This window comes from Canis aureus, chromosome X (genome assembly GCF_053574225.1).
Source record: "Canis aureus isolate CA01 chromosome X, VMU_Caureus_v.1.0, whole genome shotgun sequence".
Lineage (NCBI taxonomy): Eukaryota > Metazoa > Chordata > Mammalia > Carnivora > Canidae > Canis > Canis aureus.
Genome location: NC_135649.1, coordinates 31,678,963 through 31,699,783, shown reverse-complemented (window position 1 = coordinate 31,699,783; position 20,821 = coordinate 31,678,963). Strand labels below are relative to the sequence as shown.

At 46.8% G+C, this 20,821-nt stretch overlaps 1 protein-coding gene across 2 annotated transcripts in view; it reads right to left on the bottom strand.

Annotated features, from left to right (window-relative positions):
* TMEM255A (transmembrane protein 255A) overlaps positions 1-20,821 on the bottom strand; it is a 52,212-nt gene that overhangs the window by 7,189 nt on the left and 24,202 nt on the right. The window contains exons 6-9 of one of the 2 annotated variants that reach the window (XM_077888267.1): positions 19,519-19,590; positions 19,011-19,099; positions 10,254-10,416; positions 3,319-3,462 (exon numbers count right to left, since the gene is read on the bottom strand). In XM_077888267.1, coding sequence (XP_077744393.1) covers positions 3,319-3,462; positions 10,254-10,416; positions 19,011-19,099; positions 19,519-19,590 — 468 coding nt within the window. The remainder of the gene's footprint in view (positions 1-3,318; positions 3,463-10,253; positions 10,417-19,010; positions 19,100-19,518; positions 19,591-20,821) is intronic. The other variant, XM_077888268.1, reaches the window with a different exon arrangement.

Below are 20,821 nucleotides of genomic sequence, written 5' to 3'. Positions count from 1 at the left end.
GCGGTTTGGCGCCTGCCTTTGGCCCAGGGTGTGATCCTGGAGACGGGGGATCGAATCCCACGTCGGGCTCCCAGAGCATGGAGCCTGCTTCTCCCTCTGCCTGTGTCTCTGCCTCTCTCTCTCTCTCTCTCTCTGTGTGTGTGACTATCATAAATAAATAAAAATTAAAAAAAATATTAAAATAAATAAATAAAAACTTAGAAAAACTTGAAAAACCCACATTACTCAAAATCCACACCACACAACTCTAAAGTCTCCAAAAAGGAAACACAAAGACAGTTCAAACCTAGAGAAAGAACTGGGAGAGGGATGAGAAATGTCCCAGCAGCCCCTGGAGTGGGGAGTAATTTAATAATTAATTGGAGAGAGTTTACTCCCTAGAGAGCCCTTCTGAGTCATGGTTAGGAAGTCAATAATTTAAATCAGTAAAAAATATAAATATCCTGAACTTAACTGGGGAAAAGATCTATGCTGTGCTCAGATTTATAGCTTCTCCAAAAAATTCTTCAAGACAATTCTAGAGTCAGACTCCAATGACAAGAGACTGGCAATGACAAGATATTTCCCTCAAAGGATTAAATTGGATGATATATGTGAAGCACTCAGCACCATGCTTGGTGCATAGCAAGGGCTCAATGAATAGGAGCTGTTACTAACAAGTAAAGGCTTCCACAAACCCCTGACGTCCGTGCTATAAACCCACAGTGTAGGTTTCGGTTAGGCAGCTAGATTTGGATGCCTTCCTTGGGACAGGGACTCTGTTTCTGGGTTTCCACAGCACTCAACATCTGTTGATGTTTTTGTCTCCACGGCTGTCCTCTGACCACCCCCTACCCAAGTCCCTAGACTGATCTCTCAATGCAATCAATCTTTACACCCACAGCTCCTAGCACAGTGCCTGGCACATGGGAACACAGATGAAACAGTGACTGAACCGAAGCCAAGAGCCTGAGTCACTGCTGGCTTTGTCAGTCTTGTTTTCATCCCGGGGGTAGTGTTTGAATGAGGAAGGATGGACAGAGAAACATCTCCATGCCCTCAAGAGAGGCTTCCTGTCTTAGAGTGTGCAAGGACCATCACCAGGGAGATTACTGTTCCTACTTTGCGGATTTGTTATAAGGTGAAAATTCCTAAAATCGATATAACTGGCATAATTTGCTTTGATAAAAACTAAATGGAGGCAGGGTACCTGGGTGGCTCAGTGGTAAGTTAAATCCTTTTTTTAAAAGATTTTATTTATTTATTCATGTGAGACAGAGAAAGAGAGAGAGAGAGAGAGAGAGGCAGAGACGCAGGCAGAGGGAGAAGCAGGCTGCATTGAGGGAGCCTGACGTGGGACTCGACCCCAGGTCTGCAGGATCAGGCCCTGGACTGAAGGCAGTGCTAAACTGCTGAGCCACCCGGGCTGCCTGGTAAATTAAATCTTAAAATAAATAAATAAATAAATGGAGGCAGCCTCTTGGGCTGGTTGACTTTTTTTTTTAGCTCTACACCCAATGTGGGGCTTGAACTCACAAGCCTGAGATCAAGAGTCGCGTGTTCCACCGACTGAGCCAGCCAGGTGCCCCCAAGATGACTTTTTATTCCTGTGTTAATTTCAACGTGCCTGTATTTTCTCTCTCTCTTTTTAAAAATATTTTATTTATTTGAGAGTGTGTGGCAGAGAGAGCATGAAGGGGGTGTAGAGGGAGAAGCACACCCCTCGCTGAGGAGGGAGCCCAATGCAGGACTGGATCCCAGGACCCCAGGATCATGACCTGAGCCAAAGGAAGATGCTTAATTGACTGAGCCACCCAAGCGCCCCATCCCTGCATTCTCTTAAAGGACTCCTTTTGCCTCTGTCACTGCTGAAATTATCTACACCATTTTTGTTTTTTTATTTATTTTAATTTATTTTATTATTTTAAAAAAGATTTTATTAATTTATTCATGAAAGACACAGAGAGAGAGAGGCAGAGACAGGCAGAGGGAGAAGCAGGCTCCATGAAGGGAGCCCGATGTGGGACTCGATCCTGGGACCCTGGGATCATGTCCTGAGCCAAAGACAGACGCTCAACCGCTGAGCCACCCAGGCATCCCATCTACACCCTTTTTGAACAGATTTGTGTTTCCCAGTCTGTAGCACCTATTTGGATAATGAGTTCTATCTGTCAATACTATAGGCTTTAGAACAAGTTCTAGCATTATTTTTTCCCAAGCTTGGATGGACACCTCCTTGTTCTGATACTGTATTTTATAAGAGCGAACAAGTCCGTGTTCACAGTATGTATATTACTATTGCAATATACAGTCCTAGACCTCTGCACGCGGTATCTAAACCGAACAAAAGTATGCTGTCTTCAACAAAATGGGGTTTTCCGGGTTCAATTATTTTGTTAATCTAAAGCTGAAATTAGGTTGCCCAAGGGCTTTGTATTTGTAAACTGGCTGGCTAATTGGAAGCACCCCCAAACAGTCATGCCTTTATGTCCCCCTGGTCAGTAGAAGCAAATTCATTATGGGCACTTCTCCTTTTAAAGGTATTTCCTTTGGTCCTCAACTTTTCAATTAACCAGATTTCAGTGTAATCCCACTCTTCTATGGCCAAGGGTTTACGAGCACTGTAAATGTTGAAAAGACCATTTTGCTTGTTTTCCTGAAGTGCCTAGCCCCGTGCTCGGCACACAATGAATCCCTTTTAATTAAGGGCCTTTCTTCGTTCTGTTTCTCTGTGCTTAGTCTCAGCTCAAAAGGAAAAGGGGAGAGTACAAATTCGGTAACTCTATTTCTGACCCACAAGGCAGAAAAGGGGAGAGGGCTGTTATTAAAAAATCAAAACAAAAACAAAAACGTTTCTCTGTTTTGTTTCCTAGTTAAGGAAGTCTGGAGAAAAACAAGGGATTTCTTCCTTATTGCAGATTTCATTCAGTCCCTTGTGTGGCCAGAGTCCCTTATGCTAAGGAGCAGGACTAGGCCTCTTTTTGTGGCAGAAGAATGGGAAAAGCCACAGTTGGACAGGGGTCCCTACCAATGTACTAGAGGAGTATGTCTTCTCCTAGGTGCTGGTCAAGGCAATTTGGGACACTTCGATCCTCGCTCCTTCTCTCCCCTTTCCTTCCAGCTCTCCGTTTCCTGTGTCCTTCCCACCCTCCCCATCTCTCCCTTGTTGCCTTGCCAGAGTCTTTAAGCTAGGCGCTGGTACCCAGGGCTGCTGAAGGCCATCAGGGTTAGAGCCTGGCTACTCTGTATGTAGTTGGGAGGTTCCATAATCAGCGAGAGAACAAGACAGCATGAACAGCAGCAAGAGTAAGAGAGAGTTCTTTTTCTCTCAAAACATACCTGAAAGTCATAAGCAGAATATGGTGGCAGGTGGGGAGGGCTATGGTAGTAGGTATTGTACGATGCCACTTGAGGACGAGCATAGTAAGAAACAGTGGGATGGGCGTTTTCAACAGAACAGTTCAGTGCTGGCAGAGTTGGGTTCTGTAAAAGAACACAAATCAGAAACACCATCAACGTTCCTCTTCAGGAGAATGATTAAACAAACTGGCACGTCCATGCTGTGGAATACCATGCAGCTATTGATGGACCATGATGTGGACCTGTGTCTAGTGCCAGGGAAGGTTGTCCAGCAGACATCGCTAAGTAATAACAACAACAATGAGCCACTGGCAAAACTAAGGTGACAATAAAGCCATCAGGGGTTGCTCGGGGTTGTGGCTGGGGACAGGGAGGAAGAGGCAGGACCCAGAGGATTGTTAGGCCAATGAAGCTGCTCTGTAGAACAGCAGCATGGTGGACGCATGTCGTCATACATTTGTCCAAACCCACAGAATCACCACCAAGAGTGAGCCCTGAGGTAAACTATGGACTTTGGGTGATAATGCCTTGTCATTGGAGGTTCATCGTTGACAATAAGTGCACCACTCTGCTGGGGATGTAGTTAATGGGGGAGGCTATGTGTGGAGGGGGAGCTGCGAGGGCATGGGAAATCTCTCTACTCGCCTTTTCATTTTGCTGTGAAACTAAAACTGCTCTAAAAAATATAGTCTTAAAAATTTTTTTTAAAAATTAAAAATATAGTCTTAAAAAAACTAGACTGGCAGCCCCGGTGGCTCAGCGGTTTAGCGCCGCCTTCGGCCCGGGGTGTGATCCTGGAGCCCTGGGATCAAGTCCCACATCGGGTTCCCTGCATGAGGCCTGCTTCTCCCTCTGCCTGTGTCTGTGCCTCTCTCTCTCTGTGTGTGTCTGTCGTGAATAAATAAATAATATCTTTAAAAAAACAAAACCCCCAAAAAACCTCCACTATGTTATATAGCATGATTCCCGACTTACATAAAAACAAAGACCTGAACAACTATGTGTGTGTGTGTGTGTGTGTGTGTATTTGTAAATGACAACAGACCATCAACTGTGGTTATCTCTGGGGAGGGGAGTAGTATCAGGAGGTAAATGGTGACCCTTTCTTTTCTTTTATGTATTTATTATTTTAAATAGGCTCCACAATGGGCATGGAGCCCAACGGGGGACTTGAACTCATGATACTGAAATCAAGACATGAGCTGAGGGACACCTGGGTGGTTCAATGGTTGAGCGTCTGCCTTTGGCTCAGGGCATGATCCCGGGGTCCCCGGATCGAGTCCCGCATCGAGCTTCTCACAGGGAGCCTGCTTCTCCTTCAGCCTGTGTCTCTGCCTCTCTCTGTGTGTGTCTCTCATGAATAAATGAAATCTTTAAAGAAAGAGACCTGATATCCAGAGTCAGACCCTTAGTTGACTAAGCCATGCGGGCAGCCCTCTGTTTTTTTGTTTGTTTGTTTGTTTGTTTGTTGTTTTTTGTATTATCATATGAATTAGTTGTGTGATTTTCCGATTTTTTATTTTGAAAAATTCAAACCTAGAGAAAAGTTGAAATCGGTCATTTACGTGGTTTCGGAGAACCAAAAAGACAGAAAAGAATAAGACCCAAAATACAAAATGTCACATAGACAAGGCTGAACAGGCTACTGCGCTTGCCGTGACTGAAATGCAATGAATCGAAAGGGTTTGTAAATGTGAGGATTCCTTCGGATTCCAACCTTGCTAAGGAGCTCCTGTGCGACTGCCAAAGGTATTTATTTCTTGCCGGCCCTGCGGGGGATGGGGGGGGACAAACCCCAGCAGTGCACAGAAACCATGAAAGATGAGGTGGAGCATATTGATCCCCCTTGGGGTGCACACAAAACAACGCAGGAAGAATTTGATGTCATTTTTATAACATGATTCAGGTGTGTGTAGCCCTCCAAGGGTCAAAGCTGATCTTGCTGTGATGGGGAGTCCTGCTCTCAACTGGGCCAAAGCACTGCTAAGGGAAGTCACCACTGCTCACTGGTTCCCAAACAGGACTGTCCCCAGCAGGACCTTGTGAGTGCCATATGGGTCAAAGTGCACGGTAAATGTTTTTCCCGTTTTCCGTGTCATTGACACCGCTGCCATTTGTGTGGATAACCAAGAACGGTCTGCAAAATCAATGCGTCTTGATTCGGGTCCGTATCTACTCCACATTAGCGGAGAGCAGAAGCTTCCTCTGGAGTGATGAAAATGTGTGGGCAGGCTTTGGCAGTGGCTACAGGCAGCCAAGCCGGGGTGTTGGCAGAGGAATCCTCCTCCTAACAAGTTTCAACACAGTTCTGCTGCTCTCTTCCTGGGAGTGGGCTACTGTTTACATCTCTGGGAGGTTTGAAGAGCTACAAATCTCAGGCATCACAATGCAGCTCCCAGACAGGCAGGGAAATGTTTGTCAGCTCCTCCCACGTTGGGGAGAGGGCTGAGATTCTTGACCATTCCAAGGACTGGATCGCTTTACAGAAGAGAAAGTGCTAGGAAACGCCCTTACCTCCCTACCAGAATTCTAAGAAGGAACCTCATCCCCCAGGAAATCCCAGAAAGTATGTTCCCTTGGCCTTCTGTCAATTAAAAACACGCCCTCCAGCTCTTGCAAAATGAAACCAGTCCTTCTATGCAAATAAACTAAGCCTACCCAGGGAGAAACAATCAGGCAATGTAAACTCTATCTATAAAAATTTTTGTGTGTTCAGCGAGGCCAGGGGCCCAGGATAATCTTTGAAAGGAAGTTGACTATTACAGAGAGAGCAACACAAGAGGAAGATTGAATGAGCACAGGAAAGCCACAGAAGAGAGGAGAGTCAAGGGTAGAGGGTATAGACAGAATGGACAGGGCAAGAGCGGTGGAGGGAACAAAGAGGTAAATGGGTGGGCAAGGAAGGAACAAAAGAGATGACTCTAGGGGCACGTGGGTGGCTCAGCGGTTGAGCATCTGCCTTTGGCTCAGGGCGTGATCCCAGGGTCCTGGGATCAAGTCCCACGTCAGGCTCCCTACATGGAGCCTGCTTCTCCCTCTGCCTATATCTCTGCCTCTCTCTGTGTGTCTCTCATGAATAAATAATCTTTTAAAAAAAAGAGATGGTTCCAAATACATGTCTGGTGAGGTCTTAAGCTGATAACTCTGACTTTACAGCAAATTTGGGCTCTGTGTCTGTTCGTGCATGCATACAGCTGCGTGTGTACTTCTGTTAAAACTCTGGGGTGCCGAAGTTCTGAGGCTCCCGTTACTAATCAGTAGCACTCTGAGCTCCGGAGAACAAGAGGTTCCTTGGTGGCCCAGGAAACGGTGAACGCAATCTTGCCTGGACAAAACAGAGTCTAATCTTAGATGATGATTGCGGACTTTGAAAAGACTGCCTCTTTTACTCCTCCCCATTTGACTCCAAACCAGGGACCCCGATGAGGAGCAAATGGTAAGATACGGTCACCTTTTATTTATTTTTAAAAGATTTTATTTGTTTATTCATGAGAGAGACAGAGAGAGAGAGAGGCAGACATAGGCAGAGGGAGAAGCAGGCTCCCTGAAGGGAGCCTGATGCGGGACTCGATCCCAGGACCCCAGGATCACAACCTGAGCCAATGGCAGATGCGCAACCACTCAGCCACCCAGGCATCCCACCATGTCTCATTTTAATAAATTGATCAAAGTAATGGCTCCCTTTTGGCACCCCATTTTCCATTCCCACTCGCTCTCCCATCTCATGAACCGGATGCCTTGCCCCTGATCTTTGCTCTCATCTTTCCTTTTCCCCACTGGCCTTTGACCGAGTTCCCAGTCCCAGCATTTGTACTTCCCTGGCCCTCCTCCTCCTTTCCTCCTAAAGAAGCTCTGGATGGTTGGAAACAACTCGCTTTTACTTGTTCTAAATTAAAGCAACTAAACAAAGGAGGTAATGTGTGTTGAAGCACTTGTAGAACCGGAAAGGGCTATCCAAACGTTGGTCCGGGCAACTGGGATGCAGTAGAAAGAGCAAAGGCTCTGGCATCTGACAAACCTGGGCTCCAGTCCCAGCTCTGCTGCTTAGTTCTGGGCAAGTCACTTGACCTCTGTTGGCTGTTTCCTCATCTGTTAAATGGGGGCAGTAATGCTTAGCTCATCAGGTAGTAATAGTGGTGAGCAGTGAAGAAAGTAATTGTGTGGAGCGCCTGGGTGGCTCAGTGGTTGAGCGTCTGCCTTTGGCTCAGGTCATGATCCCGGGGTCCTGGGATCGAGTCCCGCCCAGGTTCCCTGTGAGGAGCCTGCTTGTCCCTCTGCCTATGTCTCTGCCTCTCTCTGTGTGTCTCTCATGAATAAATAAAATCCTAAAAAAAAGAAAGTAATTGTGCAAAAGCCCTTTGTATAAAGTGCCATCACTGCTACCTCTCAAGACAGACCCTCAACAAACCCCCTCCCCACCAAAGATCAAAAGTCACAGTGAAGAGCCCAGAAATAAACCTGTACATCAAGGGTCAACAGATTCCTTGCAGGAATTCCTTGCAGGAATTCAGGCTACCGAGTAGTCACTGCCCACTACATTTCTGCCTCAGGCTAGCTTGGCCACGGAGGTCTGAAAGCACTAGGAATGTTCCAGAGAACCCTTAACACCCATCCCGATGTCCCATGTCCTCAACTCACCAACCCCAGAGCTTCTCTTCCAGCCAAAGTGGCTCACATTCTATGCAGTGCCTCGGCTTTCACCTGTCCCCTGGGGAAAGTCTCCAAGAACACAGGGCATTCTTTGTTCAACCCAGAAACAGCTTTTCTGAAGCCTCCTCACCCCTAAGCTCCCTCAGGCCCAAACCTACAGGGCCTCCTCCCTCCAATGGTCCTACTGATGCTGGTGTGCCCCCCACTCATGAATGCATCGGCTTGCCCTGGTTCAGTTCCGGGAGAGGTGCGGGAATGAGAAATGTGCATATGGGCCCAGCGGTTTAGCGCCACCTTCAGCCCAGGGTGGGATCCTGGAGTCCCAGGTTGGAGTTCCATGTCAGGCTCCCTGTGTGGAGCCTGCTTCTCCCTTTGCCTGTGTCTCTGCCTCTCTCTCTCTCTGTGTCTGTCATGAATATATAAATAAAATCTTTTAAAAATTAAAAAAGAAATGTGCATATGAGGGGTGTCGGGTGGCTCAGTGGGCTGACTGACTCTGGGTTTCAGCTCAGGTCGTGATCTCAGGGTCGTGAGATCGAGCCCCACGTGGGGCTCTGCACTGGGCATGCAGCCTGCTTGAGATTCTATCTCTCCTGCTCCCTCTGCACCCACCTCCCATCCGCTCTTACTCTCTCTCTCTCTAAAATAAATAAATAAATAAATAAATAAATAAATAAATAAATAAATAAATAAAGTTTTTAAAAAAAGCATGTATGAGAGGAAGAGAAAAAAGACAGACTGGCCGGGAGCAGGGAAGGAAATCTCTTGACTTGGAGTCACCGGCAGGAACACTCAGTGACTTCCTCTCCACCTGCTCCTGCTGTGTTGAGTGTTTTCTTTTTCCTTGTTTACCCCACCTTTCACTTACCATTGCTTAGCCTTTTGACAGTCCGAGGTCAAATTACAAACTGCTTCTCAGGTTCCTGTTCCTCAGGGACCCAAAAATGGGACAGAAGCAGCCTGGGGCTTAGGGGCTACCTGCCTTGTTTCTGAGGTCAAAGGAAAACCCCTTTTAGGCACAAAATAATTCCCTAAACACATGTGGGTCGCTTCCCTAAATCCGAGGTACTCAATCCTGGCTGCAGAGCAGAACCGCCCCGGGAACTTTTAAAACTATTGATGCCCGGGTTTCAATTTAGAACAATTAAATTAGAATCTCTGGAGGAGGGGTCCAGGCAGCTGGGCTTTTTAAGATCCTCAGGTGATTCTATTCTAATAGGAAGCCAGGCTGACAACCATAGCTCTAAGGCTATTATCTCCACAATTAGAGATCAAGGTTTTTGTTAAATAAGCAAATACTTCCCAAACAAACAAAATCTTTAAAAAAAAAAATAAGCGGGATCCCTGGGTGGCGCAGCGGTTTGGCGCCTGCCTTTGGCCCAGGGCGCGATCCTGGAGACCCGAGATCGAATCCCACGTCGGGCTCCCGGTGCATGGAGCCTGCTTCTCCCTCTGCCTGTGTCTCTGCCTCTCTCTCTCTCTCTCTCTCTCTGTGTGACTATCATAAATAAATAAAAAAAATTTTTTAAAAATAAGCAAATAAATGCTTAGAAATGCTTTAAAAGCAAAGGAAGGAAGAAACCCACTATTATAGAGCACTTACTGGGTGCTGAGTCCCCGGTGCTTTTGTGCATGCATGCGTGCACACAAATATGGCAAGGAGTGGAGAGGGTGGATAGGGAACTCAGGGAGGCCAAGGTTGAGGACAAAACCCCACAAGCAGCTTAGCCCAGGGCTGGCCCGTCACATGGAGAAAGAGAAGAGCTCAGAGGGTCTTTCTGGAGAAACTCCAGGATGAAATTCCTGGGGAGGGGGAAACTAGCATTACCCTTACCTGAGCTAAAACAAGACAAACAAACAAACAAAACCTCTTTCCTTCCATCTCTCCCAAATCTGTCAAGGGAAAAACTATCCAGAAAGGTTTCTACTAAAAGTGTGTGTTTGTGTGGGGGGTGGGGGCGGGGGTGCATGAAAGGCTATGTTTACATAACTAGCATGAACGGGAGAATTGAGGACACCAGCTCCTCATCCCTACCTGCAGAATGTGCCTCAAGAACACACGCAACTCATGTTAACAAAGTTTTGCGCACTGATGACACTGCCTGGCTCCTTCAACTTGAGATGTATGAAGGCAGCTACATTCTTAAAGCAATTGCTTCTGATTCCTCCCTGGAAAACATGGGTCCCCATTGCCTCCAACCTCCCAGCCTCTACCCTGGCCCCTGACAGGGGCCTCTGGAATGGGAAGGCACTTCCTTCCTTACCATGTCCTTAAAGCCTCCAAGGACAGCGGCAGTGATGATGCCCAGGAACAGACCGACGATGTTGAGGATGGTGGCAGACCAGAGCAGGTGGTAGAGGTGAATGATGTCCTGGCAGCTGCTGACGTCAATGTATTCGTAGTACCCCCCGGTGATCTCCACGCGGCTGGACAGGGAGAAGCACACACCAGTCAGTCCCCAGGGAGCAGGCTGTCCCCCCTAGGGCTTTGGCTACCTTGCAGCTCAGCGAAAAGACAGGTGAGCAGGCGGGGAGCTATGGTAAGGGACACCATAGCCATGAATACACTGAGGGAGCAAGGCACTATACTAAATCAAAGTGTGATTGCTGTTTACCCAAAAAATAAATTTAAAAAACCATCTCCTACCTACCAGAGAAACACTTGACACCATCACTAACAGAATATGTATACCTATCCATCTATGATCATAGATGTAGATCAGATCTACGATTTTTGAAAAATAATACCTGTATAATAGTAAAAAGTGCTTTAGTCCTTACTACTAGATAGCATATATTGACACTTGCTCCATGCCAGGCACGGTGCTAACTAAGCATTTTACATATGTGAATTCATGAAATCTGTGCTGTCGAATATGATAGCTACTAGTCATGTGACTGTTTAATTACAATGAAGTAAAACAAAAAATTCAGTTCTTCAGGCTCACCATCCACACTTCAGGTGCTCAAGAGCCACCCCAGTGGCTGGCTACTGCGCTGGACAGAGCAGATTACATTCTCATCATTGCCAAAAGTTCTATTGGACAGCACCACAAATCCTTACGATATTCTATGAGGTAGGTACTATCACCATTCCCATTTGCCAGATGAAGAAACTGAAGCACAAAGTGCTTAGGAACCTGCCCAGGTCATAAGTGGTAAAGCTGGGCTCTGAATTCAGGCTTCAAAGATTTCAGCATTTCCTCTTTCAAAACAAAACAGCAACAAACAAAGAAACAAAACACAACATCCCAGTAAAGAACTAAAGCCAAGCTACTGCATAAAACCCGAATCTCACCTATTTGGAGAGGCCGACCCTGGCTACTCTGTCCAAAGACACCCTCACCCCCACCCCACCTGGCCGGCCATCGTCTACCATATTACTTTCTATGGACTGAATTGCATCCCCCTCTAAAATTCATAAATTGAAGCCCTAACTCCCAACATGATTGCATTCTGACACAGGACTTTTAGGAGCTAATTAAGGTTAAATGAGGTTAGAAGGGCAGAGCCCTAATCCGATAGGATTGATGGCTTTATAGAAAGAGGAAGAGAGAGATCTCGCTCCATCTGCACGCACTGAGGAAAGGCCAGGTGAGGACACAGGGAAAAGGTGGCGGTCTGCAAGCCAGGAAGAGAGCCCTCCCCAGAACCCAGCCACCCTGGCACCCTGATTTCAGACTTCCAGCCTCCGGTACTAGGAGAAAATGAATGTCCAGTTGTTGAAACCACCCAGTCTATGGTATTTTATCATGGCAGCCCAAGCTGACTAATACATCGTTCTCCTTGAATCGCTCTCTAGCACTTATTCGTTACTGTCTGTCCCTCAGACTTGAATGTAAGCTCTACGGCAGGGACTCAGTTTGTTTTGTTCACTGCTGTCCCTGACTCCTAGCTGGTGCTACATAAACACACCTGTTGAACTGATTAAATGAAAGTTCCTGTCTTCTTGGATGTTGCAAACTAGTTTACAACTTGGCCACTGGAATCGCTAATGAATCTCCAACACTGTGGTCCTTAAAATTAAAGTCACGACCAAACACCTTGGCACCGGATGGTTATTACATGTGACTCCCCTCTTATAAGAACACTGGCAGTGAAAAAGGACAAAAAAAAATTAGGGGTTAACCTCCAAAGAGAATCAAGGAGGGATTGTTCACACAAGAAAAGACTTTTAAACCTCACAGATGATTTTATCTTAGGATTCTTTAAAATCAGTGCTTTCAATGTTTTTCTGAGGAATTGCAATCAGTGTGGTTATGGGACAGACTGCGTCAGAACCATCTGTGTTTGTGTGCATGTGTGCCTGCCGGTGTGTGTCAGTGCCTTGTGTGTGTGTGCATAGGTCTTTGAGAAAGAGATGCTTAAACATGCAGATTCCCAGGCCCAGCCCCAGTCCCACAGAATCTGGCAAAATCTCTGAGGGTGAGACATGGGAAACTGTTAACGAGTTCACTGATATTTGAAACCCACTGTTCTATTCATTTATTTATTATTTTTTAAGTAAACTCTGCCTCCAACTTGGGGCTCCGACTCTTTTTTTTTTTTTTTTTTAAATTTTATTTATTTATGATAGTCACAGACAGAGAGAGAGAGGCGCAGAGACAGGCAGAGGGAGAAGCAGGCTCCATGCACCGGGAGCCCGATGTGGGATTCGATCCCGGGTCTCCAGGATCGCGCCCTGGGCCAAAGGCAGGCGCCAAACCGCTGCGCCACCCAGGGATCCCCCGACTCTTGACCTTGAGATCAAGAGTCACATACTCTACCTGACTGGGCCAGCCAGGCACCCTGAAACCCAGTTTTGTTTTATTTTAATTTTTTATTTTTATTTGAGATTTTATTTATTTTCCATGAGAGAGAGGCAGACACAAAGGCAGAGAGAGAAGCAGGCTCCCAGCGGGGAGCCTGATGTAGGACTCCATCCCGGCCCGGGGACCACAACCTGAGCCAAAGGCAGATGCTCAACTACTGAGCCACCCAGGTGCCCCCAAACCCACTGTTTTAAATAGTAAGCTTCCATAGTGAAATTTTAAAAGTGTCTTAATTCAGCAGAATTTGAACTGGATTTCAGTATTTCAAGGGCATAGCTGCAGACCACCCATAAGCAGGAGGGATACACAGAAAGCTTACTGCCCAGTGGCTTTCTGCATACATCAACAAACAATAAGTCCAAAGTAATCATTACTCGTGACAGGGAAAATGTTTTCTTTTTGATAATATTAACTAAGAATATGTATATCTATCATCATAGATGTCAATCAAATCTACAATTTTGAAAACTAATACAGTTATAATAGCAAAAAGTGCTACAGTACTTACTATTACCTGGTACTATCTTAAGCAGTTTGCAAACTCCAACTCACTTAATCTTTATAATAACCCTATATGGTAGGGGCTATTTTTATTCCTGTTACATCCAGATGAGAAAATCAAGGCAGAGAAAGAAACTAATTAAGTATATATGATGGCTAATTGAATTTAAATTTTAAAAAAAAGGAAAAGAAAGAAATTCATTAAGTAGCAGAGGTGAGATCTGAACTCAGACCCTCTATGAGTTTATACTTAACCATGACACTTTGCTGCCTCTCTAAATCAAAACTGAGAGCCACTGACATAAATCATTGTTGAATTCTGTTCCCTATCATTATCAATTATGATCAAACAAATCAGATTTATATTGCATGCTACTTTTTTTTTCATATTACTTGCACATATCTTTTATTCTTCACTGAACTTAGTAGAAAATAACATCGACTCCATAGCACCCAGGATATCAGATACTAGATGGAGAAATGATCCATTAAAGAGGGATTTAAAAAGAAGACATATTTCATTCTCCTTTTCAAGAATTTTAAAAAATTTGTTTCCTTTTCAAAAATTCTTGTTTCTGTTATAAAATATGAACATATCCCGTGTTTATTGGGATGTTAAGGCATTAAAATCTCTGAGGTTTAAAAGTCTCTTCCTGTGTGAACAATCCCTCCTCGATTCACTTTGGACGTTAACCTTTAATTTTTTTTGTCCTTTTTCACTGCCAGTGTTCTTATAAGAGGGGAGTCACATGTAATAACCACTCTCAAGAGTATCACTTATTAATAAAGAGATTTATGCAGTGAAATGGAAGATAGCTTACTGCCACGAAGTGGCACAGACAGGACTGTCCAAAGGCAGGCCCCATGGGTAAGAGTGGGTATGGGGTTGTAGGGGCGCAGGAGAGGCTGGAGAGTCAGCTTCTGACTTCCCCCAAATTATCTTTGTTTACTTCCCAACACACTGAGGGCAGGCTGGGAGTACCCACGGACAGGCAGTAGAGCACAGCCGACTTTTGAGTCGGACTGCATTTGGATCCCAGCCGTGTCACTTATTTGTTATCTGACCCCGAGCAACTTTCTTAACTTCTCCAAGCCTGGGGGATTTAATAAGAGAATGCATGAAAGCAGCATTCCACCACAGAGTAAGAGCCCCCCAGCATAACATGTAGCTATTTTTTTTCCCCTTCTAAGAGCCAGCCTCTGGCAATGAACCTTTAAATCTTGTTCTTGAAGCGTTGACACTTTAAAGGCACAGACCACACACCACCATGATAGGTTAGTGGTTTGTTTAAAAATATTCAACAATTTTAGATACGATATGTTCGGTTCTAGTTTGAGCAGGTTCAGCAGCTATATTCAGTAGAATATATATATATATATATATATCTTTTTTTTTTTTTTTACTTAACCATGAAGCAAAAGAACATTGGTACTTAGATCTGGTTCAGGGTTTAGCAGAGTAATGCGGTGTGTTTCTGTTTGAGATTCACAATTCCACTTGGTTCCGTCTGCATGACTGCAAGGCCCTCCTACCAGACCCCACCACTGCCCACCTAAGTTTCCTCAAACATTTTTAAAACTAAATTATCCATTTATTCAAAATCCTTCTATGGCTCCATTACCTTCCGGAAAAGGGGTCCGGAATTTCCTCAGTCTGCCATAATCCAACTCCAAAATGGTATCCACGTTCCAGCTAGGCTGGAATCATCAGAAACCCCAAAACTGGCCATGCTGGGTACTTCTTCCACAGGCTCAGATTTCTCTCCCTGCATGGAAGGCTCTGCCTTTTGTTCTCTGCCTCTCCTAAACCTCTCCTGCTGCTCGAAGCTTCCGTACCCATCCCTCTAGTGTCTTCTTCAAGGAATCCAGTGCCCATTCATTGGCTTTTTCCCGGGGCTCCCACAGCCTCAGACAGTCTATTCCTCTTAGTTTGGCCCTTCGCAGCTGTCAATCACTCAGTCATTTAACCCGATGTTTAGCGAGAGCCCACTCAGTGCTGAGTACCATGCTGGGGGCTGAGGCTATAAGCAAGGTGGACATAACGTCTGGCCTCAACTGTAACCTCTTGAGGGTGAGGGTCATCTCTTACATTTCTTTTGTGTCTCCCTCACCGCCTAGCACAGTAGTAGAAACATTATAAGTCATCAATAAGTACCTGGTGAATGGGTAACTGAGTTCAAAGGCGGATTGTGGCATTGATCATGAGATTGATTACCCAATATGGGCTTTCACTCTCTCTCAACTTGCTGGGTTTGCCTGGAGAAACGGATACCCTCTCTGTGTTTCAGTCCCCATTTAACAAAGCAGGAGGCGACAGATCTTGGATGAGGCACAAGGTCATCGTCCTGCTCATCCCCCATAGGGGCCTGAACCATGGGAATCTGTGTATGGGTCTAAGCTATCCTTCCCACACACCCCTCCCCCCCAGTAAAATGAGTTCCTTAAAGGTACGATTATGCTTTCTCCATACCTGTTCTTCTCGAACAGTCCCTGGCACACATTTTTGGAGCTCCATAAAAGTTTGTTGAAGGGAAGAATGACTGAAAGTAAGCTACCTTCTACCAGTTGAAGCAGTCCGCAAACCACCCCATATCCTTCCATTTCCTTGAGGAGACCCACCGGAAGCCGGGGATATTGACTTGACCTCTCCAGAGCTGAGTGAAGTACTCTGAGAGGCAGTTGCCGAGGAGCTGTGTCCTAGAGAAAGCCACCGTCCTGCACAAGGGTAAATGGAAGAATCTATGTTTGGTATTAAAACCTCACTGCCTTGACGTCAAAGAAAGTTTGTGGGTTTGAGGGGACAGTAGGAACTCTGTTTCCATAGCACTGTACAAATGACTGCCTGATGTTTTTCTTCCCACTTTTTTTTCTCTTGGCCTCCTTTCCAGGAAATGGACTGGAGGAGCTGGCAATTGATTAAAAATAGGTTTCGTGTGAGGAAAACAAATACACGCTCGGCAAAATTAAAGTCCCCGCATCTGTCAGAGTGCTTGTTGCTAGCTATATTTAGGCCTGGAGTTCAGGTCTCTTTGGTGCTGGCTGGAAAAAGCCTCGGGTCAAGGGAAAGCTTTTCCCTCTATTGTAGGATTATTGCCTCTTAGTCACAGGGCCTTGGTTTAGGACCCCCAGTGGGGCTGTTCCCTGATGGAAAGTTCAGTGACTCTTTCCCAGTGGCTTTGCCTTCGGGAACTTAGCACTACAGGCAGGGCCTCAACTGATCCCCGGGGCTGGTCTCGGGGCATCAGGTAGGTGAAAACCATTGCCGCGCTTGAAAGATCTTTAGGGACAATGTCCCTGTGACCCCTCTTAGTTGCCTAGTGCAATATTTTATCTTCGTGGTAAAAAGGGCGTCCTTCCTCTTGGGACTTGCCAACAAATATAGCTCCTGTTTCATTAGGTCTTTCCCCATGCCCGGTCCTGTGCCTGGGCCTGGGGCTGTGGATAAGACAGAGTCATGTTCCCTGCCTCTAGGGAGCCCAGAGTTTAGCACCGCTCCTCATACAATTCCTTTAGAGCTTTGAAGACCATACTGGTCTAACTTGCTTGAAGAAAGTAAGAAAGTCAGTTAAGATCAAGTTCAGATTGACAGGAAGATAAGCTGGGCTCGAGACTCCACTTTGGGAAAAGAAATTCACCTAAGGACTCAGCTAAATGGAATTTAAAGTAGAATTACTGTATTCAAACCTCTTCCAGAAACACACCAAATTGCAGAGAGAAAGGTGTGTCTGCAAGGAATCACTTCGCAGCCCTCCCGGCGCGGGCCTCCCCTCTTCTCCATCTCAGGCCAGGCTGGTGCTGGCCAGCTCCCAGACCCCCCCTCCCCAGCAGGCCAGGATGTGGGAAAAGAGGGAGAGCAGGCCAGAGGAGGGGGCGGGGAGAGCAGTGAGCGGGTGAGGGAGGGCGGAGTGGGGGGAAGGATGGAGAAGGACAGCGGCAGGGAAGGCAGGGGAAGGGGAGGCAAAAGCAAAGATAGCAAAATAACCCCAATTCCCCTAGGACCTATTTTACATTCCTTTGATCATTTTTGGAAGGATGAGCTCAGGAAGTACAATTATAGCCAGCTCTCCATCACCGCTGCTAAGGAGGGAAGTCCTTTACAAGTGTTAGTTATTATTACAACATGAATAATTGAACCTCCCAGATCATCCCCAAACCTCATTTGAGGCTTTAAGTTTCTCTTCCACCGCCGCCAAACCTTTTAAGGAAATGAGGCTGGTGCTAGGGAAGAAGGTAAAGGGCTGGTGAGAGTCCCCCCACCTCTCCTCCCTGCCTCCAGTCTGGTGGATCTTGATCCTCAAACCAGAGAAAGGGCCCCCAATACCAAGAGTAAGGGGTGGGAGTGAGGACCCCTCCATCCAGGCCCACTCTGCCAACAACTTCCTCTCTTCCCCGTTCCTTCTCCAGGCTCTCAGTGCCCTCATCTTCCATGCTATACAATTCAGTGGCTTATGGGGTCAAATCCAAATTGCTTACAGGGTCAAGTACAAAGTCATTCCTGTGGCCTGTGAGCCTGCCATGATCTGGCCTCTGACTACAGCTCAGCCCTCACCTCCTACCCCCTGTAGAACTGCCTCCACCTCACAACTGCTGGGAATACCCTTCCCACCTCTATCTCCCTTTTGGTTTGTTTCCTAAATCCCTATTTACCCTTTATTTATTTTTATTTTTTATTTTTTTCCTATTTACCCTTTAAATTTCACCTCCCACATCACTTCCTCCTTGACACTGTTCCCCCAGCAACTCTGACCTTCAGTCACTTGGGTCGCCGGGGTGCCCAGTATATCCATTGATCCCCACTGTACTTCTCACTCTCTGTCATATGTAATCAGTTATTCACATGTCTGTCTTGCCTACTAGTCTGTGAGCTCCTCAGCGGTAGACTCTATATTCCTACCACCTAAATATGTTTTAAAAGAAAGAATAAGTGATGTTTTTGCAATTAGAAGGCAGAGAGCCAAAGTGGTTTTGACATGCCCAGCACCAACCCTGCTCCTGCCTCAGGGCCTTTGTACTTGCTCTTCCCACTGCTTGAAACACTCTTTCCCCAGGTATCTACTTGGGTTGCCTTCTGGCTTCGTTCAGGTCTCTGCACAAATGTTACCTCCTCAAACAGACCTTCCCTGGCTACTGTCTCACATAGCGTGCACATTCCTCACCTTGTCACTATCTATCTACAAGTCCTGGCTCATTTTTTCCTCAGACCTCTGATCAACACTTGGCATATTATATATTCATGTGCTATCGACTGTTTTCCCTAATAAAATATAAGCTTCATGAGGCCAAAGACTTATTTTGTTTGCTGGTGGCAGCAGTGTCCAGAACAGGGCCAGGCCCAGAAGAAGTGCTCAGCAACTATTTGTTGAGTGTTGTTGAACTTGGCCTTAGATCGAACTGGGTTTGGACCCTACCTCTACCATTTCAAGTTCCGTGTGACCTTGGGCCAAGTGTCTGTTTCCTCTGAGCCTCATTCTCAACATCTGTGAAATGGAGATAACCCTACGTACATCAGAGGTATGAAGTCAAGGAGATCCAATATCCCCAAGCACTTACTTAGCACGGCGCCTGGCACAGAGAAAGCATGTCATGCTTATTAGCTGAAATCTGTTGACAGACCAATGTCTTGCATTTCTCTGATCCCTACCGTGTGCCCTCGCGCTCCACCCTCCCGGTGCCCACTGAGGGGTCAGAGCCTGGGTGCTCGGCACGTACTTGCCACAGTTGTAGAGGTCACAGCAGAAGCAGGTGTTGCCCCGGATGCGAGGCGTGCAGAATCCAGGGCTGAGGTGAGGGCAGTTCACCTGAGGGCACAGAACAGTGAGGAGATGGGCTGGCAGTGGATGGGAGGCAGGACCCTCTGGGACTGGAAATATGAGTTCGTGACTGATGGAGACGGTGAGGACGGTAAGGATGGCTGTCCGATGAACACAGCAAGGCGGGAGAGGGATGGGGCCAGGCCCTGGGCTGGCTGAACTTGTGCCTGAGACGAGGTACCGTGGAGCCGGGGTCCGTCCAGCCTCGGCCACAGCCCTCGGTGCCCCATCCCTGAAGGGCGGGGATGCAGAGGCAGAAGGATGGATGGAGGACAGACGGAAGAACGAATGACAGCAGGAAAGGAGGACAGGAGGACAGGTGGGGGAGGGGACTCAGGGGGTGGGGGGGAATCAGAGGGGGAGGAAGACAGAGGGGCCGTCACATGCACTCTGAAGTACGATAGTACCTCTCTAGCTGCCTGGGTAAGGTTCCTCATAACCCTCGCGGAAGGAGAATTTTTGGTTGAGGAACTTATGACCTTTTATAGGAAAAATAGGGTTAGGGGGACCAGGGTTACAAGTGAACCTATGGAAGTCATTATTAATATTTTTACAGTCACCAAGTTAACACAAGAAAGCGATCACCACGAAATCAAGAGAACAGCAATGACATTTTACACATCTCAAGTTTGCAAACAATTGAGACCATCGATTTTTCCATTTACCTGTCTTTTGCGTTTAAGAACTTTTCCAGACTTTCTTCCCCATGTGGATGCAATGAAGTGCTTGTGAATGTGTTTCACTGTGTTATAGACAATTCATAGCAAACGGGCACTATCTTTCTGATAAGCTGTTGGCACACGCACCTTTCTACTCCTCCTTTCAGACCCGAGTATAATTAGAAAAACAGTAAATTTGCGATCGAGGGGAAGGGGGGGCAGGTGACAGGCAGAGCCATAATAGAAGTATCCGCCCTGGTGCCGTGGGAGCAGGGCCATCACTTTGCCGAACTCCAGGGGCACCATTCTCATTGTATTTTATGTCAAATGGTAGTTTCATATTCAAGGGGTCTCTGGGTTGGGGTGCAGACGGTGGGTTGAGTTGCTTTCTGAAAATGACCCAGAGCCATGCTTCACCTCATTGCCCACTGCCTGTAGTTGCGTGTGAGGTGGCACAGAACGCAAAGACAGCTGTGTGGGGCGAGAGAGACAAATTGTCATGCTTCCGCAGCCTGGCCTATTGGGGTCATCATGAGAGGGGCCAGGCCGACAGTACAGGCCTCCCCAGAGCCTTAAAGTGGACCAGGTTTCTCAATTACCCTCATGTGGCTTCCTGACTCCTCTTGTTCCTCTTGTGGGCTGGGGGGGGGGGGGGGCGGTGCGGGGAGACCCAGGCTCCGCCTCCCTAGTCCAAGCCCAGTGCTTTGCTGGGGTTCCTGCTTTTCTTCCAGCTGGGCACCGAGTCCAGGCAACGAAACCATCATCTGCAGGGCTGGAGGAGGGGCCTGCCCTGTGGCCTCTGTGCTCATCTGTCCCCCTTGGGATTGAAACCACATACTGCGAGGCTGCCTGCTGGGGTCAGAGGGGCAGCCTGTGGCCACAGAGCAAAGTAAATCTGATTAGGTCTCATGAGGCTCCAACCTATGACCATGGCCTCATTAGCACTTGTGCTCTGACCCACTGAACAAATCAACTCCAGACACCTAGCAGCAAGCCTTAGGCCCATGAAAAGGAGTAAAAGAAAGGGGGTTTCAGGCAGAACAGAAGACTT